Genomic DNA, 18,721 nt, shown 5'->3' on the forward strand with positions numbered 1-18,721 from the left:
CTCCAGAGCAACGCAGTGTTTATTAGGAGCACAGCACAAAGGCATATGTATTAAATCAGCTACCCGGGGATGGGGGTGAGGGGGAGGATGCACTCAGCTGAGCAGAGCTTCGGGGCGTTAGCCAGAGGAGTACGGACATTTCTGGCCATTCGTTGCTGATCCAGAGCCAGCAAGACGTCCCTTTACGCAGCGCGGGAGCAGGGCTGGGACCGCCCGAGTGCTGCAAAAGTACATAGAGAAGCGAGTTGATCAGCCACCTTGGGAGCACATTCCAAGCATGCCCTGGCAGCAGGAGTGCTCTGGTGTCATGCCTGAGACATCAAGATCAGGACCCTTGGCTTATACAAAAATAACCTGCTCTCCAGAAACCAGACTGTACAGAACACGTGACTCCCAAATACAGTGTTATTGCTCAGAACATGACAAGTGATTAGAGACAGGACCTTAAGGCAACAGGAATAAGTGCACTAGCCGCCCTCCAGAGGCTTGTGTAGGCATTCGCCGTGCGTTGCACAGACGTGACGCGAGTCACTGTCTCAAGCAGGCCTCGGTGACGCCCTGAGCTGCCAGCTCTGCCAGCACATTGTCCAGGTAGTTGGGGTCGGGGTAGCCGTGGCCGCTGAGATTGGTGTCCATCTCCGTCTTGTGGTGGATCTCGTTCCACACCACCGTGTTGCTCTCGCCGGTTGTGCTGGAAGTGCCCACGGTGAAGATTAGGCGTCTCTTCCAGGCCACCCTCAATAGATCCAGGACCTAGAGACGGCAAAGGGGACAGCTCCATTAGAGAGCAAAGAGTCTTGGGCAGCTTGGGGCTCCGTGCGACCCGTCCAGCTGGGAGTGGGTTGGGCGAGCTCTGTTCCAGGCTGGTTCACTCTGCCCTCCCGCTTCATCACCATTCCTGGTTGGACCCAAGTCCAGGGCCGGCTCCCCCTCCCCACAGTTCCCTCCTTTCCCATGCTCTATGGCCACATGGTGGGAGCGCTGCCCAAGGGGTGAAGGCAGCATGGCCTAGTGGTCAGGGCACCAGGCTGAGAGTCAGGAGCCCTGGGCTCTATTCCTGCCCTAGCTGGTGCAGATCACTTCCCCTCTCTGGTCCCGAGTTTCCTGGCTGTACAATGGAGGGGGGAGGGGTGGGGGGGGGAGGAAGAGAGAGATGACACTTAATCCCTTTCGCCTGAGGATCTCAAAGCACTCTGCAAAGGTGGGTAAGTCTCACTATTAATGACCTGCAGCACCAGCAGGCCGACTTCCTTCCCTCCCAGAGAGGCAGAAGATGCAAGCCCTGCTCCCTCTGGATCTATGCAATACCCCGTCCATTTCTAGACACACGTCAATCCTTAATGGTTACCCGCAGAGGAGATAGTGTCTGGATGAACTCCATGGGGCAGATTTCTCCAGGGAAATAGCTGGTTAAAATCTAACTCACTGGAGCCCTGCAGTCCCAGTAGGGAACCCTGGCCATTTGGGTTGCAAGGGATGCTCCTAGTCCATCCCCGGTATGGGTACAAGCTAGCACTGATGGCTTCCCGTGCATTTCCCTCCTCCAAAAACAGGGTATTAATCAAGGAGACGTGGAGATTCCACAGCCTCCCTTATCAAACTGCTCCCTTTACCCAACTGTCCTTGCAGTTACCAAAGGGACCCACCCTGCCAGGTACTGAGTGCCAGCACCCGCTTAACTCAGTGGAAGTCCAAGCACTCAGCCCCTTGCAGAAAACACTTCATGCCTCCTACAATCAGGCAGGAGGTGCACGTGCTCCAGGCAGAGGATGCACCAGCCACGGACTAAGATCGCAAGTCACTTGTGGTTTGCAAACCTAAGAACCACCGCATTAATTCAGTTACTGCCCAGACTGGGAGTGAGTGCGGGGCTCTTGTAAGACTTGAAGTAAGTCCATTCAGCCCCACTGGAAAAAGGCCAGACTCAGGCCAAGTGCCGGTTACTGGTGAAGTCACCACTTGGATCAGGACTTTCCTTACCTTTCTGCCCTTCTCGTTATCGGGAAGGTAACAGTAGCGGGGAAAGCCTCTGGCTGTGTATGGCATCCCTGGATTGGGGTGCTCCGGCCCCTGCAACAGATAAAGGCAATCCATCAACTCTGTACCAACGACAGCTCCTTTCACAGGCTGACGGCACTGACTGATTCTTCCAACAGCAGGAGAACAGAACTGTGTAGACCTGCCCTCTCCCGGCTGCCCCAAGTCCGGGCCGGGGGGGTGGGGGGGGGAACACACAACATTACTTCCTCCTCGATCCCCTTCCTGTTGCACCCCCCCCCCAGACTTGGGGAAAATGGGGTATAACCCCCTCCCCATCCCCCAAATCTCCCTTGCTGCTTTGAGTCCTGGGATGAATGGGGCTGTTCCCCCGCATCCACCCTCTTCCTAGGCTTGGAGGAGAATGGGGCAGGAACCCCTCCTTGACATACTGACCAGTGCCTGTCCCCCATCTCCACCTGCCTCTGCCTTATGTTACCCTGCCATCTTGGCCCTGCACTTCAAATCTACCCTACCCCCCCACCCACCCTGCCATTGGCCGCCAACCGGCCAGCTGCACCGCTCCAGCACTCCCGCTGGCAGAGCCGAGGCCAACTACATTCCCCAGAATCTGGGCACCAGCCACACAGCGAGCGAGGGGTGGACTCTGGGGATGGCAGTTTCCATGCAGGAGATAGCATTATGAAATCAGGGCTGGAGTTATTTGGGTTGGAAACGGGAGTCTCCCTGACGTACCAGGAGACTTGGGCCAATTTGATCTCAACACACCGCTGCTTTGGGAGAAATAGGGGCTTGGCTACATGCTGTAGGATCCCGGGAGTGTGATTTCTAATGCACGCTAATGTGTTGGCATTAGTCCATGCAGACCCCGCTGGAGTACACGAAAAGGTCCCCGAATGTGATCTGACATAGCTTTTAGTGCACGCCAGCAGGATCTACAAGGACCAGCTACCGTGCTTTAGCAATCACGCCCCTGTAGTCTGCATTAGGGACCTGTGTAGACAAGCCCTAAGGATCTGCATCCAAGCATTGCAGGTCGGCCAGGCCTGGTTTACAAACTGAGCCACCTGAAGTCTGTGCAGAACACAGAGGGATCGATTCTCCCCAGCATGACCCTTGGCAGAGCAGTCACACCAGTGCAGGGTGGCCAGAAAGGCTATTTTGCACAGATGTTAATGGCTAAAATAAGGTGAAAGGCAGCTGGGGGAGGAGAAGGCCTTGCCTGGAGATCCATTTAGGGGGGGAAAAAAAATTAAGTCCAAGATAGGCCCCAGGCTGCCTCTCTGCTACGACTGTAAGCAGGGCTGACCACCTGGGAGACCTGGTCCAGCCCAAGCTTCGTTAATTGCTCAGTTATGTGACCTTGGGCAAGCCATGCCTCAGTTTCCCCATCTTTGAGAGAAGGGTTAATCTCTTCTCAACATCCTTCCATTGAGAGTTTTTCCTATCGTCACCGTAGCATCTGGGCACCTTCCATGTTACATTAGCGGCAATGGGGAAGCCTGCGGTGGACTTCAGGGAATCCCTGGTGCGTCTCCCTTTTCAAGGTGAAAAAGCCCAACACTGCTGCTTCGGGCAGGACGCAAGACAGGGAAAAATGGTTCATGGCTATACAAGTGCCACATATCACCCAGGCTCAGCAGCCACCACAAGGCATAGTCTCTCAACAGACCATTATGGAGTCCGAGTGATGAAATCAGCCTCGGCAGCCATTTTGTCAGTGCATTCTTAACTGCAGGGCTATGACTCGAATGCCCACACAGCAAAGAGCACAGAGGTCGTTCGTAGATAGATGATGGATTTACAAGTGTGTTAACAAGCTCTTTGGAAAGAAAAAAAAAACAAAAAACGTAGGGCACCCAGATCCCATGGGATCTTCCATTAGATAAACCCAAAGAACTGGGTCAGCGTAAGAGGAATTAAGGACATAGGAGTAGAAGGGACCTCCTGGGTCAGAGGCTAGTCCCCTGCCATCACAGGCAACCCCATCACATAATCCCAGGCAGAAACTTATCAAGATCCAGCTTAATTAGTTCCGTTTCTTGCCTCCACTAATCCTACGGGGAGGCGGTTCCAGAACCTCACTCCTCCGATGATTCGAAACCTCCTAATTTCCACCCTAAGCTTATCATGTCCAGTTTATCCCCATTTGCTCCTCCAGCTTCAATCTCTCTCTTCCTCCCTCCTTGGGGTCCGTAAGGCTCTGAAGCCATCTAATCCTTTGGTGCCCAGTCCGATCCCTTTGGCCATCACCAACTGCATGAGGGAAGAGGGACACACCGGTGCGTTACCATGGCTGGTGCTTACAAGAATTGTGACGCGAGTTCCACACGCCTCATAGATTCAATGCTCCACCACGGCAGAGACGAGCTTTAGTTCATTGTGTTTATTAGGCGCACGACGACAGAACCTAGGTATCTCAGCCATGGAGCAGGGCCTCCTTGGGCTGGGTGCTGTACAGACAGAACCTGAGACAGTCGCTGCCCCAAGGGGCTTACAGCTGCCTACGTACCTGAATCCCCCTGCTAATGGAGTACACGATCTGTATTGTCCCGCAGTCCTGGTGGCCGGGAAGGGATTGAGTGAAAGTCGAAACCTCCATCTTCCCTTTTGGCTGAGTGCCAGTCTTTTCGCCATAGATGGTTTTACAGGAGGGGCACTGCAGGCTGCCATCCTGTGGGTGAGAAGGGTCACCATCAGAGGGATTTCACAACAGTAGTGAGGACACTAGCACTAGTATCTGTACTGCCATCCTGGGCCCTACTCATGGATCGGGACCCCACAGTGCTAGGTCTTGTAGGTAACTGGCCCGGGGTGGTGCAGTACCTGGTTTCCATTGGCGTACATGGCCAGCACACAGAGCAGGTGGAAAGCGTGCTGGCATTTGGTCAGCTGCCCCACCGCTTCCGGCTTGATTTTCTTGCCCTCACAGGCATCGCTGTAGCCAGAAGGCGATGCCAGCTTTTCCATACAGATCATACAGTCCTTGAAACAGAGCAAGAAGAGACGCCATTTATCGCCAGCCTCGGGCTGCAGCGAACATTAGCCTTGTTGATGCATCAGCTTGCCAGAAAGACTATTTAGAAATTAGTCTACAGTGGCATTAAAAAACCCCTTTGAAGTCTGAGGAAGTTTCTGCCCCTCCCCGCAGCTTTTACCTATTGGGAAAACACTGATTCTTCTACTTTATTTGACTTGTCTATCAGTGTGTTCTCTAGAGGCCTGTCCCTATAATCAATTTTTTTTTAAAGAAGTATTTTTACAACACCTCCCATCCTGAAGGATCCCAAAGTCCTACACATACATCCTGAAATCCTAACCTTTGGGTTAGAGGCCAGCAACTAATGAGTGCACAGCCCAAGAGGGGCTAGCACAGAAAGTTTACACCCTGGAGTTTTTGGTGAAAGGTGGAGGTGGTGGGACGAGATGGTTTTCGTAGCTACGGGATGAGAGAGACCTGGGAAGCTGTGCCAGCCCATTCTGGGAGCGGGGTTTGCTAGTCTGGTCTATGTCCATGAGCAGCCCACTCTTTTATAGATTAAAAGAAGCCAAACCTCTTTGCATTTGAGTATTAGGCTAAATAAGGCGGCAGCTTTGTATAACTTCCTATCTCAAGTAGCAGTGTGTATCCCTCCTCAGAGCTCCTGGAGCCAAAGAGGACTCAGGGGCACTGCAGTTCATTTTGTTAGCTGCTGAGCAAGGAAGTTTTCCCCGTGAGATCTCTGTGGGCAACGTGCATTTGAGATGCAAATATTCTACTGAGAGGTCACATTGCAGCTGTCTCCTCCAAGCATTCAAGTCTGCACACGGGACCCTCTAAATAAAGGTCCCAGCCTTTTGGGGGCACTTCTACCACTCTAAGATCCCAAGTCAGCATCCACCACTGCCTCCCATTCGTTTGGGTGCTTCCTAACATACAGGGAAGTTAGGGCTGCTTCAAACTCTGGCTGTGTTGGAGTCTGGAGACGCTCCAGTTGACACACACAACAGAAAGGCAGAGAGCAGTGGTATCCCAGGGTAGCTATCTTGGTAGGAACAGGGACCCTGGAGCTCTCACACTGTACCTAACAATGCATGAGAGTGACACTCAAGGCAGAGTACAGGCCTTGCAGATACAAGGCCTTTTCACCTAGTGTTGACAAGACCATTAACGGGGTCCACTGGGAAGTCATCTGTGTAGGGCCAGCTGGTGAGCGTTGTGTCAGTGAAGAGACCCGTGGAGGATCTGGCTAACAGTCTAAAGAGCTGCATAGGTTTCACATGAGCCTTGCCTAGTATGAAGTCAGGCAGGCCTCTTATCCAGCCCACAACTGCTTTCGTTCCTTCCATTCTTTCCCTCTTTGGGGGAAAACGCTGTTGTCAGAGACTCCTTTGATTCCTCACACTCACCTCGTCAGCAGGGGCTCCTCTCAGCTCTTCCAAGTATTTCCTCACCACCTGCTCGGGCTCGCTTGGGGTCACTGAAGAAAGGGAGGGAAGAAAAAAAAAAAGCCCATAGGGAAATAAAGATTCCAGGAGGTACAAAGTGAGCGAGAGGAGGCGAAGGAGGGAGGAAAACAAAGCAGTGGCAGGCCAGCCTGCCGAGGAAAAAAGTTACAGGTTAGAGTTGGAGCAAGTTAGTCCAGCAGGGGCCATTCTGAATGGTTAACACTACTCTGGTGCTCAGATGCTACGGGGTGCAGGAAATGTGTCGATTTTAAGGCCCCCAAAAAGGGACCAGTGCTCACAGAGTCAGATTTCCTGCAAAACACAGGCCAGAAAACGTCACCCAGTAAAAGCCAAGTAGATAAAGAATCGGGTTGTAAAAGCTCCCACTGCACGGGGCGAACAGCCACCGCTCCATCGGACGTCAGTGGGAGCTGCAAATGCTCAGTCAATCTGAAGCAGACCTCAGGATCCTCTCTAGTCTTCTGATACTTTGCTGGGCTATGCCCTCCTCACATACTGCAGGTGACACTGGCTCCTTTCAAATACCAGTATTTTGCTGCACTGGGTCTCAGAACCAGGCTCAAGGACCATACACACCGCAATGGTGGAAGAGGGTCATGTAGCCTACATCATTAAAAAAAAAAAAAAAAAAAAGCAGCACATGGATACATACTATATAGATAGGACATAATTAGTCTGAAAACCGTTATCTATACGCACTAATGCTCTCACATCAGAGAGCCAGGCAAAAATCTTAAGTGAAGACACAACTATGGTCAGATCCAGCAGTCGTCAGGGTGTTCTCCTTATGCCACGAAGGAGCACAAGAGTGCAATAAGCTTTATTACTGGATATTGCATTCCTAGCAGGAAAGCAAACCCTTCCTCGGAAAGGGCCTTTCTTGGGAACGTCTCACGGCTGATCCTGGCTGGTACCTCCCATAGAATGCAAGTCACTGGGGTTTCTAAAAATAAGCTGGTTTCTTAATAAAATGAATGTAAGTCTCCAGATCTTACAGAGGCCCAGATCCACAAAGGTATTGAGGCATCCCACTGATTCCATGCAAGTTGTGCCTAGGTACCTTTGAGGATCAGGGCCTGAAATCCTTATATTCATCCGAGTTCTCCCCGAACACGTATGCCCCACTGCAGTCCCAGGGCTCGCCCTTCAGCACAGGAATGGATTTCCTCCCTGCTGGTACCCCAGGGTATCCCTCCCTTCCCACCCACCAACATACCCGGACTCTGGTCTAGGACCACCCCTGGGGTTGGGAACGTACAGCACTCTCCACTGAGCTCACCTACACGGCAGAGAATATGTACCACAATGGTGGGCACTGGTCCACGAGGCTCTGAATGGAGACTTCTAGCCCCTATCAGGTAGGGCATCAAACAGCGATCAAAGACCAGCTTCTTGCCATCCCCAGCATGGGCTGTGGGGCCAGGTGCTCCCGACCAGCATTTCACCACACTCTTTCCCACAGTTGAAAAGCCCCCTGGAGGCTCCCCCACCCCTGCCCTGAAACATGGGGAGAAGGAGGAAGAATCCCAAGTCGGAGGGGAGGGGTCCCTGACCCAGCCCATGTGTAGGAAGAGAATGAACTCCTCCCTTTGACCCCAGGAGATGGGATGAACCACCCCCTCCGCCCCAAACATGCCCCAAAGCTCAGGTGGCATTTTGCGGACCACCTCATGAGCTGCCTGCTGAATGGCAGCAGAATGCTGGGGCTGGGTTTGGCAGAGGGGCTCGGGGCATCCATGCCCAGTCCCCACTGAAATGCAATGAGAGTGGGCAGCTCAGGGGTTCAACTGCTCTAGAAGACCATTTGACCCTGCGATGCAGCACTCAGGGGGTCATAAAGGACAAGGGGGCTCCATTAAGCAGCTCACTTGCCTCCTCAACGGGTTAGGCTGGGATTGGCTCCTTGTGGGACGGAGGTGCTCAGGAAGCCCCCGCCACACAGCTGGGAGCCAAGAACCTGTGACGGGTCACACAAGCCAGGGGAAAGTGGGCCGGTGCCTCTCGCGCTGTCACCAGGTGCCATACAACCCGACGGCAGGGCGCCAAAGCTCCTTACCAGTAACCGTGTCCATCATAGATGCGATCAGGCTCTTCCACCAGCCTGCAAAGGGAAACATTTGCACAACCGACGTTATGACTCCACCTAGCAGAGGGCAAAAGAGAGGACTAGTCACTCGGCTGGCCTAGAGCCCTCGACCACTCCCTCCCCACTCAGCCCTACTGTAAAGCCCAACAGACCTACGGACGAGAGAGGGGCTGGGGGAGGAGGAGAGGGGGGCATAGGTTGGGGGAAGAGGAGTGCCATGACAAATGCTATTACCAGTAAGTAATTCTTCCTTGCCCCTTCTCCTCTTCCTCCATCCCGGCCAACAAAGCTAGCGGGGCCAGTGAGGAACTCAGGCCTACCACAAGGAGGAGTTTCAGTGGCTGACGCTCCAGGCTTCTCCACCCAGGAGGACGCCCTGCTCTCAGTGTCCCTGGAAGGGCAGAACTGCTCTGGAAGGGACTCTGGGAGGGAAATCTACATTCGCTGGCTCTCAGGTCAGGTTTCCTCAGTTTACCACTCCAAAAGGCATTTTCCTAAGCACCGCAAACACGCCCTGTGCATCTCCTGCAGGGCCCCCAAGAGTGAAGGCTCATTTAGGCTGTTCCACCTGGGTGACCCTGTCTTCTTCCAATTCCACCCCCTGTTAACCCCACCGCTATGGAGCAGGATGCAGGCTCTTAGGCTAAGGTGTGGCCAAGAGCGGTATCTCTAAAGGCAGCTCAATAAACAACTCTACCGCCGATGAACAGGCCAGACTAGGTTCCAGCACTCTCTCCGACAGCCCAAAAATGCTGACAGGAAAACACAGGAGTTACAACTTATTTTGGTCACTGAAGAGAACAGTTGTGGTTACACAGGGATTGGGTCTGATGGGTACCATTCATGCGGTCACTTTTCAGAGTAGAAAGCAGTTTTAGGAAGCAGACAGAAAGGACCATCCACTTGTATGCGAAGTATTCCTTGATCAAGTGGGCAAGGGCTCTGCTGCCTCAGGTCCCTCCCTTCGCTCCGGATATCAGACGAATTGGTCTTTTCGGTTCCTGAAGAACTGGTTTTGGGTCACACAGAATTCCAGGGGCACTCGACAGCCAGCTTTTGCCCAGAAGACATGGCCAGATTCAAGGCTACATACAGTTTAATAAGAAAGCGTGAATGAATAACCCTGCTGGACAGTCAGAGGGGAGACGAAAAGCTACCTTGTCCGGTAAGAAAGATCACCGGGTAACGATTCCATTGCACCTGCCTTCCTGGATTAAGAAAAAACTATTGAAAGGCTACTTTCTGAGGGCTAATTCTGACTTGCAATGTAGTCAATGGCTAAACTCCCACGAATATCGAAGGGACAAAGATACAGCCCAAGGCCTGTAGCTGCAGGAAAACCAGCCCCATCAAGACAAGTGACCCCCCCCCCACCCCAACTGCAGCAGAGTTATGTTAGCAACAAAGAGTTTCTAGCGGATAGTCTGGAAGAGAGATTCCTGGATTTTAAAGGCCAGAAGGGGCCATGATGACCCTCTAGTCTAACCTCCTGAAGAGCACAGCATGGAGAACCTCGCCCAGTGATAACTGCAGCAAGCCCATAACTTTGGACATCAAGGAATAAGCTCTTAAGGAAACCCTACTGCATATTGTGAGACACAAGAAGGGATTGGGGACCAGGACTCGGGCCTGTGCCAAGAAATCCCATCCTCATGCTCCTAGTCATCAGATTCCCTGAAGTGGAATGCTCAGGGGGGCAGGGAGGTTCCTGACTGACCTGACAAGTAGGCTCGGGCCCAGAAAACCATGATGGCCAGGGCCAGCCCGGGACTGAGCAGATGGCAGGGGCCCTGCCTTAGTTTGCTATTACTCTGTAAACAGTAGGAGGTGGCAGGATGCTGTTCCCAAGGGCTGCGCTCAGATAACAGCTTAAAGGATCTGGCGAAGATGCTTAGCGTCTCTGCTCGGCCAGGACAGATGCAATCTAGCTGGGCAGTTTCTGGGCTCATCCCCAAATTAGACCTTGACAAACTTTGCTTCCCTCTCCAGGGGAACACAGACAGTCCCAGGACAGGAAGTAGGGGTTTGGCACAGCCACAAGAACTGGGGAACCCCAGGAATCCCCCCTCCAGCTGTGGGTATAACGGTTTGTCTCCACAAGCCAAGACACAATGACCAGATAGGGAAGCCAAGGTGGCTGGGCTAAAGCTCACGCTCCCAGAAGGCTGAGACGCCCCACAGAACCCTCAAAAGGTCCCAACTGACAAAAGCAGCTCTAGGGACTAACACCTATCAGCTGGGCCCAGAGGAACCAGAAACACACAGCAGCACACGCTGATACCAAGATCCCCCCTGTAGGCAGGTCCATACCTGAGACTGCATCAGGAGCCTGTGAAACAGACACTACAAATAGCTCAGAGGCTCCTCACTAGAAGCCTGCCTGTGGTAAGGAGCCCTTTTGAAAGAAGGCTCTGCCCCCCAGTAGAGCAAAGCTAGACCCAATTTCAGAAAGGAAGCTGTTTGCACCACCCTTTGAGGGAGCTATTAAGAGGAAGAAGATTCACCTGTGGGAGAGGCCATCCCTGATTGGGGAGGAGCCATGGGAGATTATAGGGAGGAGTGTGCCCTGGGGAGCAGACCAGGGCTACTCTGAGAGGGGAAAGGAGTGTGTGTGAGAATTTAAACACTGTCCTTGTCTTAATGGATAATGCCACTCTTGTATTCAGCCTTGCTGAGGGGAGCCAGGGGCTGGACTGGCTCAGGGAGGGTTGGGTGGGTGGAGGAAAGATGTGTTCCTTCCTCATTTAGTTGGGCAATCAGGATCTTCATGAAGCCCCTAAAGACACCAACCCAAAGGTGGGGGATACAAGTGACCAGCTGCCAATAACTTGGCTAGGTGGAGAGGGGCGAATACACATCCTTCAAATGAAGCCAACAAAAGTTATCCTTAGGGTACAGACCTGGGCTTTGGAGACCTGGAGCCTATTCCCAGCTCCAGCACAGCCTCATTGGTGGGACCCTGGGCAAGTTCCTAGCTCATTCTCTACGAGTCCCTAACTCTTCCCCCTTCCCGCGGACCTTTGGGCTCTCCGGGCTGAAAGGCTCTCTTGGTATGAAGGATTACTGTTCTGAACCCCAGGGTCTGGATATTCTTGTGCAGGACGGTCCTGACCCCATGTGTTGGTGGACTGTGAGGTTTATCCTTCTGGCCGTTTCCTGGGACAGAGCATGGAAAGAGAGATGAGACAGAGGGGAAGAGATGCAGGCAAGGACGAGGCCCTGACGTTTCTCAGTCTTCTCCACTATAGCTCAGTTCTTTAGGGAAGGGCCATGCCTTTGTTTGGCTCTTCCGGTGGGCCTGAGCTCCAGCCCTTTAACCGTAGGTGGGGTGGCATGCACAGCAAGTGTAAGCCGTGAGCATTCGGAAGGGGTCCGAGAGAGGATCTACCGCACACCCAAAAGACTGGTAAAGCAGAGTGTGCATCTTCAGGTCTCTCTTTCCAACCGGATGAGATTAGATCCAGCGGCTTGTGCTCCTTCCGTCCTAGAGAGGACGTAGTCACCTCTATGGAAGCTGAGACTCCCCTTTACTTTCTAGTTCCCACCAAACGTGAGAGTGAGTATCTGCAGCCTTGCCTGTGATCCCGCTGCCCTCTGAACCTTCGTAGCCGTGCGCTCGTCCAGCGCAGCAGAGCAGATAGCGGTCGGGGGTACTGGGCTCCAGGAGCACTGTGAAAATCTTACCCAGCAGCTTATTTGATGGCTGTAGACTTGGGTTCCTCCCCCAGCCAATCGACGCCTCGCCAGGGCTAAGGCAGGATTTATGGGAAGGGGAAGGCACTCTGCCCAGCCAGGCTGTCAGAAACATCTCCCTGCACATCTGGACGGGTCTAACCCCAGGGACATGATGGAGTCTAGACTCACGGTGCCAAAGGGAGGCCTGTGGGCCCTCAAGCAGCCGGAAAATCTCAGCTTCTGCCCTGGGGAGATGCTGGGGGTGTTCCAGTTGCTTGGTACCAGCCGGCGGGAGTGGGAAGGTTGAGTTACCCTGCGTGGGTCGAGGCGTGTTTCCAAGCAATCCCCCACTCCTCCATTCGCAGGGGCAGAGCCTGCACCCGGAACAGGCCGACTCGCTCTGGCGCCAGAAGGGGGAGACCCGGAGCAGAGGCAGCGCTCGAGATGGCGTGTGCAGTCAGTCCCCTCTGCCAGTCACAGGGTGAAGAGGGGGGTCCCAGCTCCCCCTGCCCAGCACTTACCCTGCCAGAAGATCCCCAGGGGGTAGGGGGTGGTGGGTGGGTGGATGTTCCTAGAAGGCAACTGCCACTTTAGCCTAACAGCTGTGGAATGCAGAGGGCTGGAGTTGGTGGGGAGGGGACTTGGTTCCATGCATGGCTAGCAGGTGGGACCAGCCGAGCAAGCCGCGCAGGGCTATCAATCTCTCCGGCAGTTGCGGTCGCTGCGAAGACAGAGGCTCCAGTTTTCCTTGCAGGGAAACAAGCCTGCTCTGCAGGGTCTGGGCCAGCCTGGAGGCAGACAACCGGCCCGCAGGCTTGTGAAGCGCTTTGAGATCTATGGCTGGAGAGCACGGTCTGAGCCCTGAGCAGCAGATTAGCTACATGCATGGCTGCAGGCGATGCTCAACACCACCCACTTCTTCCAAGGTGGCCCAGTCTGATAGCACGTCTACCCCAGCCTCAGGCCCGTGGCTGGGAGCTTGGGCTCTGACTGTGGGATCAGGCACCAGATACCTCCCCCTGGAGTGGTTCCTTCTGGGCTGTTCCTTTTTAAGATTCTTCTTGTCCTCTGGGCTGGAAGCTGGAGAGGGAAAGGAGGCCGACACGGAGGAGGCGGCAAAAGGGCAGAGGGAAACAGACAGCTGGAGTCACGCCAGCAGCGAGGTCTGCTTAGGAGCCATCATAACACCATTTCTACAGCACAAGACGAACGAAAGCTGTTTGCGAGATTCACCCACGTGCAGAAATACTGAGGACGCTCCTTGCTCAAACCTTCCGCTGCCCAGGTGCATAAACCCTGGGGTCTCCCGAAGGAGACATGGAGCACCACACAGGAGCGTGGGGTTTTACAGAGCAAATAAGGAGAGATTCTCTGCCCAGAAGAATCCAGGCTCTCTGTTAAAATGAAGCCAGGAACGCCACAGAGCGGGGCTAGGACAATGGGGTCATGCAGAGACTTCGAAAGCTAGGATGTGTCTTGCTGGTTACAGTGGCTGGGACACCCGCCTCAGAATACTGATGGTTCTGCCATCTCACAAGCTAGAGGCTAGTTCCTACGGTGACTCCTCTGAACCTGGGGTATAAAATGATCACACACTCCCGTGCTGCTGGCCCTCTGACACCTGTTGCTACAAATGACACCAGCTGAATTCGTAGCCTCCCACTGGCTTTTTGCTTTGCATCTCTGCTAAGCACTATGCCGATGGAGGAGAGCAAGGTTTTTGCTGGCCTCAACGCTGCACAGACCTGTATCCACAGCAGAGGACCCCGTAGGAATTGGTAGGTAAAAAGGCATCACAATTTGGCAGGATGTAACCTAGTGTCCATGGGGTGGAGCGGCTTGGGTCACCCTATGCAATCCCCTCTGGCACTGACATACTGCGCCAAGCCACAGCACCAAAGGGAAGGTGCCAACAGGGGAGTGTTTGAGAGTAAGGGGCCCCCCATAGGTTCGGTCTCCTGCTTTGAGCAGGATGGATTCATTCACTAGACGACTGGCTATTTTTCTACCAAAGAGGCACCAGATTTTGGCCCAATATCCCCATCCATTAGTATTATGCCAGTAATTCCCATGAGAAGCTATAAGAACCCTGTCAAGCCCTAAGAAGCTGCCAGCAAAGCTAGAGCATCGGTTTCAGGGCAGTTGGAGACAGTTTTTCAAAGATCTCTGGACCCATATAGGCACCACGGTAGGTGACCAGATTCTCCAAGAGATATTAGTGTGCCTCATGCATGCCAGCTGCTCAGATCTTTTGAAAATTTGGCCCCAACGGTGGGTGCTGAGCATTTGGGAATTTGGAAAGAGAGCTAAAAGCAGAGACCTAAGTAGTTATGATACCTACCGTGTGATACCAATAGGTCAAGACACAAGCTGAGAACAACCACATCTGATTCAATAGATGCACCTCCTTGTACTACCCCGATCTGGACCTTAAGGATATTTGCTTCGGGGGCCTTTGTCCAAATCTTCTTGAAATCTACCCCCGCCCTGGTTCATCTAACACTAAACACTCTTCCATAGCTCTTTGGAGTCAACGCTGGGTTGAAAAATACTACAGCGTACTCGAATAACGTTGTCTGTCACCCCCCGGTCATTGTTGCTTTATTGATCATTTGGGAAGGGAAGAAAGGTTCACTGCCCCTTCCTTTACAGGCGTGAGGATACGTTATTTTCCTAGCACTGCCCATTTTCTGGAGATAGCAGGAGGTTTATTAAGAGGAGGGCTTTCCACAGATAACATTGAGCAGCTGTGTTTTGGATTCTTACAGCAAGAACACACCTCCTTCTGGCGATTAAAAGGAGCCATATGGTTTGCAGCAGCTATTGTTTCACACACAACACATGCCAAACACGGAGACGTTCTTTCTAATTAAAGTTAGGGAAAGCGATTCCCCCCCCCCACCCCCAAATATTTTTGCACAGCTTTCTCCTGTTTTTGAAGCCAGGGATCAAAGCTTCAGCTACACTAAGGGCTTGTCCACACTCATGGCGGCATAATTGGCGTCACTCGGGTGTGAATAAGCCACCTCCCTGCGTGATGTCACTTACATCGACCTACGTGCAGGTGTGGACAGCGCTATAGCGGCAGAAGAGCTTCTCCTGCCGACACCCACCCCGTGGATTTATTATGCTGAGCAGCACTATGGCTGTGCTGACGTCGTGTTTCTAGAGTAGACTCGCCCTCCTCCGAATAACCCAGCTGTGCCTAGGGGGATCCTGAAGTTTCTTAAAGTGTTGCCCGGGCTTTCGGGCAGTCGGTTTTCCTGTACTTTGGCATGGATGATTCCTTGAGTGGAGTTTTTATTTTATTTTCCTCTTGCTAATCCTGTGTCTCTAGTGACCTCAGAGGAAGGACCTCCCTTGAGGCAATCGGGAGAGGCTAGAACAGAGGTTCTCAGACTTTTGTACTGGTGACCCCTTTCACATAGCAAGCCTCTGAGTGCGACCCCCTAATAAATTAAAAACACTTTTAAAATATATGTAACACCATTATAAATGCTGGAGGCAAAGCAGGGTTTGGGGTGGAGACTGACAGCTCACGACCCCCTGAGGGGTCCCAAGCCCCAGTTTGAGAACCCCCAGTCTACAAGACCAATGAGGCATTGGACTCTTGGGGAACAGCACCTGGTGGAGCAAACCATCCCCACTGTAACAGGGAGGTCTGTCTCTTTAAGGAGGAGTTTTGACCCCACCCCCATTCAGCTCTTTCCTGTGGCGTGAGTGTGAAATGCATCAAGTTCAGACGGAGGTACACTTTCCTTTAGTTCATCGCTGCCACGTTCTGCAGCTTTCTGCCCTCCACAGAACAACAGGAAGGACAACATGCAAATGCTTACGTCTGCCTGAGGGCTAGCGTGGGTGAGTTGCTGGACTACGACGATGGTGTCAGATTAGCCAAGCCCCCATGGAAACAAGGCTAGCAACTGGGAACATGAGGCACAGAAATAGTGCAACCCCACCCTGCTCCTGCCCCCCCCAAAAAAACCACCTCAGCAGAAGGGGGACAAGCAGGGAAGCTATGGCTGAGGAATAGCTAGCGAGCCTGGTGATACGAGACGTTTTGGTCGTGCTGTACTCGACCGTCACCTTGGCTGCGTCCTCTGGTCTCTCCCCCCAGGGCAGGACAAGCATTCCCTTTCATTTACCCTAGCTGGGCTACTGCTCCGGTTTTCTCCATTGAGCCAACCGAACTGGTTGGTTCCAAGACAGCCAGGAACAAGAAGGGTTGGGGTGGACCTAATCTAGAGGTACTCACTGTATTACTTTCCCCCTTGCATTGATGGATTCCAACTCTCTTGCAGAATTAGCGCAGTAGCTTTATGCTAAGGTGAAAATGGTGTGTTTTCTATTTTATGTAAGGTAGAAACACAGAGGCAACTTGAAATACACTAGCTGTATGATTCATCGCTACCAGAAAATCACTGACAGAACTGAGAGAACAACAGGGCATCTACTAATTATCTTCCTCAGTCAATACAGGCCAGGCATTTGCAGAAGAGCAGCATAATCCGGTTTGGGTTTCTTTAGCTCTTTCTTTTAAGCAGCAGGTAGCTTGGAACTGCTGGTGCACAGACAGGCTCTCTTCATTAAAACGCTCCATGCGATCAGCTGTGAAATCCTGTCATGCTGCTATCGGAACAAACTGCAACACCCCAGGCATTTGGGGTGGCTGATGTGGGACTTAAAACTGGCCCTCGGAGAAACTGACACCGTTCAGCCTCCCGGGTTCGAGGACGCTAGACGGGACTGCCGGTTAGGTGCAGGAAGCATCCCCCTGCCATGCCTCTAGGGGCCTGAACAGCGAGAACAGAAATATTTACACCGTTCAGTGATGCTTTCACGCAAGGATGCATCAGTTTACAAATCTCGCTGGGACACAAGAATGTGTGTTTGCGATACAACAACGTATGGAGCACAACAGGACCAAAGGGATAAAACTGCCATGTCTGATCTTTACAGCTACCAGGTCTACAAAGAACGACTGGGCAAAAGAATAATTAAAATGAAAAACACCCTTCAGGTAGCTCTTGTTTATTTCCCTGGCAGTAATGGCTAAGGATCTCCAGCAGGGACAGAGGCCTTTAATACTAGCAGGGACATAAGACTTTAGAGAGCCTGATCCTGGGAGGTGCTGAGCACCCTTTACTCCCAGGGAGCTGAATGCTCAGAACCTCACAGGGTTGGGCCTACAACACATAAAGCAAACGAACCTCAATGAGCACACAAAACGGTTGATGGAATAAGTCATTCTCCTCTTCTAGGGGGGAGACACCCAACCATTGTGTATTAATATGGGACATCTGTGCTGGAGAAGGCCTGGCTAGGGAAGTATGTCCATGCATGAGCTGCTCAAATAACAATGAAAAAAACAATGGGCTGGATCCTTTCGGTGCCAGCTGCTCAGCACCCCTCAGGCCATGCCCAATTGTCAGAAGGGATCATTCGCCCACTGATGTGGTACCACCCCTCACTCTCTTTGCTTCAACAAGAGGCTGGAAGAAAAGTGTGCATTTCTTCCAGCAGACAGATGGTGCTGGTACCCTGAGGAGGGTCGGTCCACATGAGTTACCCGGCGGGCAGTGACGTGAGTTCCCACAGCTCGGCTGGCAGGCAATTGGCAAGTCCCAGCAGCCAGACTGGGGCAGGAGGATTCAGCTGAGCGTGTGTAGTCTAGGGCCAGCTCCATGCAATGTCAGAAAGCCCCCAGCTATTCCCCTGCCGGCTGGAAATGCTAAACTCATTCAGTGACTCTCACATTTGGGCCCAAGGCAGGGCTGCGGGAAGCACTGCTCCATATTTGGGCTCAGGGAAGCTAACAGCTCTAGGCTGCACGTGAGGCTGGCAGCTTGGGACACATCACTACAAAAGAGATCTCAGCCAAGGCAGAGCTAAACGCCCTATCAAAGGGGGGGCGGGCAGGGAGGAGGAACCATGCCTGCTTTTCCAAGGTGGCTTCTGGGGGGTGATAGGGCAACACACACAATGCTCCAGCTGGATCAGACGGAAGGAGAAGGGCTAATGGATTAGGCAGGAGGGTGACGTGACACCCATCATGGACACTGACCCCTCCATTCTCCCGGGGACCAACACCCTCCTCCCCCTTCCTCGGTTGGCTTCCTGGCTCATTCCCCATCACCTTGAAACTCCTGGGCCCTTTCCGAGTCCAGCACAGTGCTGTCTCCAGTCCACTGACCTGGCCCCATTACCACCCCTCCTGTCCTGCAGCGTGACGTCCACCGAGCTCCTGCTTCACAATAGTGCGATGGTGCTTAGAGGCTCCCATTGTGCTAGGCGCTGTACAAACCTAGAGTCGCTGCCCCACAGAACTTACAATTGGGCCGAGCTAGGAGGATCTGTCTAGGGCCGAATCCTCAGCTGGAGTAAAGGAGAACAGCCCTATTGAAGTCAGTGGGGCTATGACCTTTTACACCCACTCGGAGTCTAGACCTAGTCTCCCATTACACCTGCCACACCCGTCCATTGTGCTCGGCCTGTTCCAGCCCCGCCCGGTGC

The 18,721-nt window shown here is 53.0% G+C and overlaps 1 protein-coding gene across 5 annotated transcripts in view; it reads right to left on the reverse strand.

The window, feature by feature from the left end:
• DTX2 (deltex E3 ubiquitin ligase 2) overlaps positions 1-18,721 on the reverse strand; it is a 61,214-nt gene continuing 42,493 nt past the window's right edge. Inside the window, exons 7-12 of one of the 5 annotated variants that reach the window (XM_074974230.1) lie at positions 8,504-8,590; positions 6,388-6,458; positions 4,825-4,983; positions 4,511-4,672; positions 1,981-2,070; positions 1-753 (exon numbers count right to left, since the gene is read on the reverse strand). In XM_074974230.1, coding sequence (XP_074830331.1) covers positions 529-753; positions 1,981-2,070; positions 4,511-4,672; positions 4,825-4,983; positions 6,388-6,458; positions 8,504-8,590 — 794 coding nt within the window. In that variant the 3' untranslated portion in view covers positions 1-528. The remainder of the gene's footprint in view (positions 754-1,980; positions 2,071-4,510; positions 4,673-4,824; positions 4,984-6,387; positions 6,459-8,503; positions 8,591-18,721) is intronic. The other 4 variants (XM_074974233.1, XM_074974232.1, XM_074974231.1 and 1 more) reach the window with 4 other exon arrangements.

The sequence above is a fragment of the Natator depressus genome, chromosome 17, assembly GCF_965152275.1.
Source record: "Natator depressus isolate rNatDep1 chromosome 17, rNatDep2.hap1, whole genome shotgun sequence".
Classification (NCBI taxonomy): Eukaryota; Metazoa; Chordata; order Testudines; family Cheloniidae; genus Natator; species Natator depressus.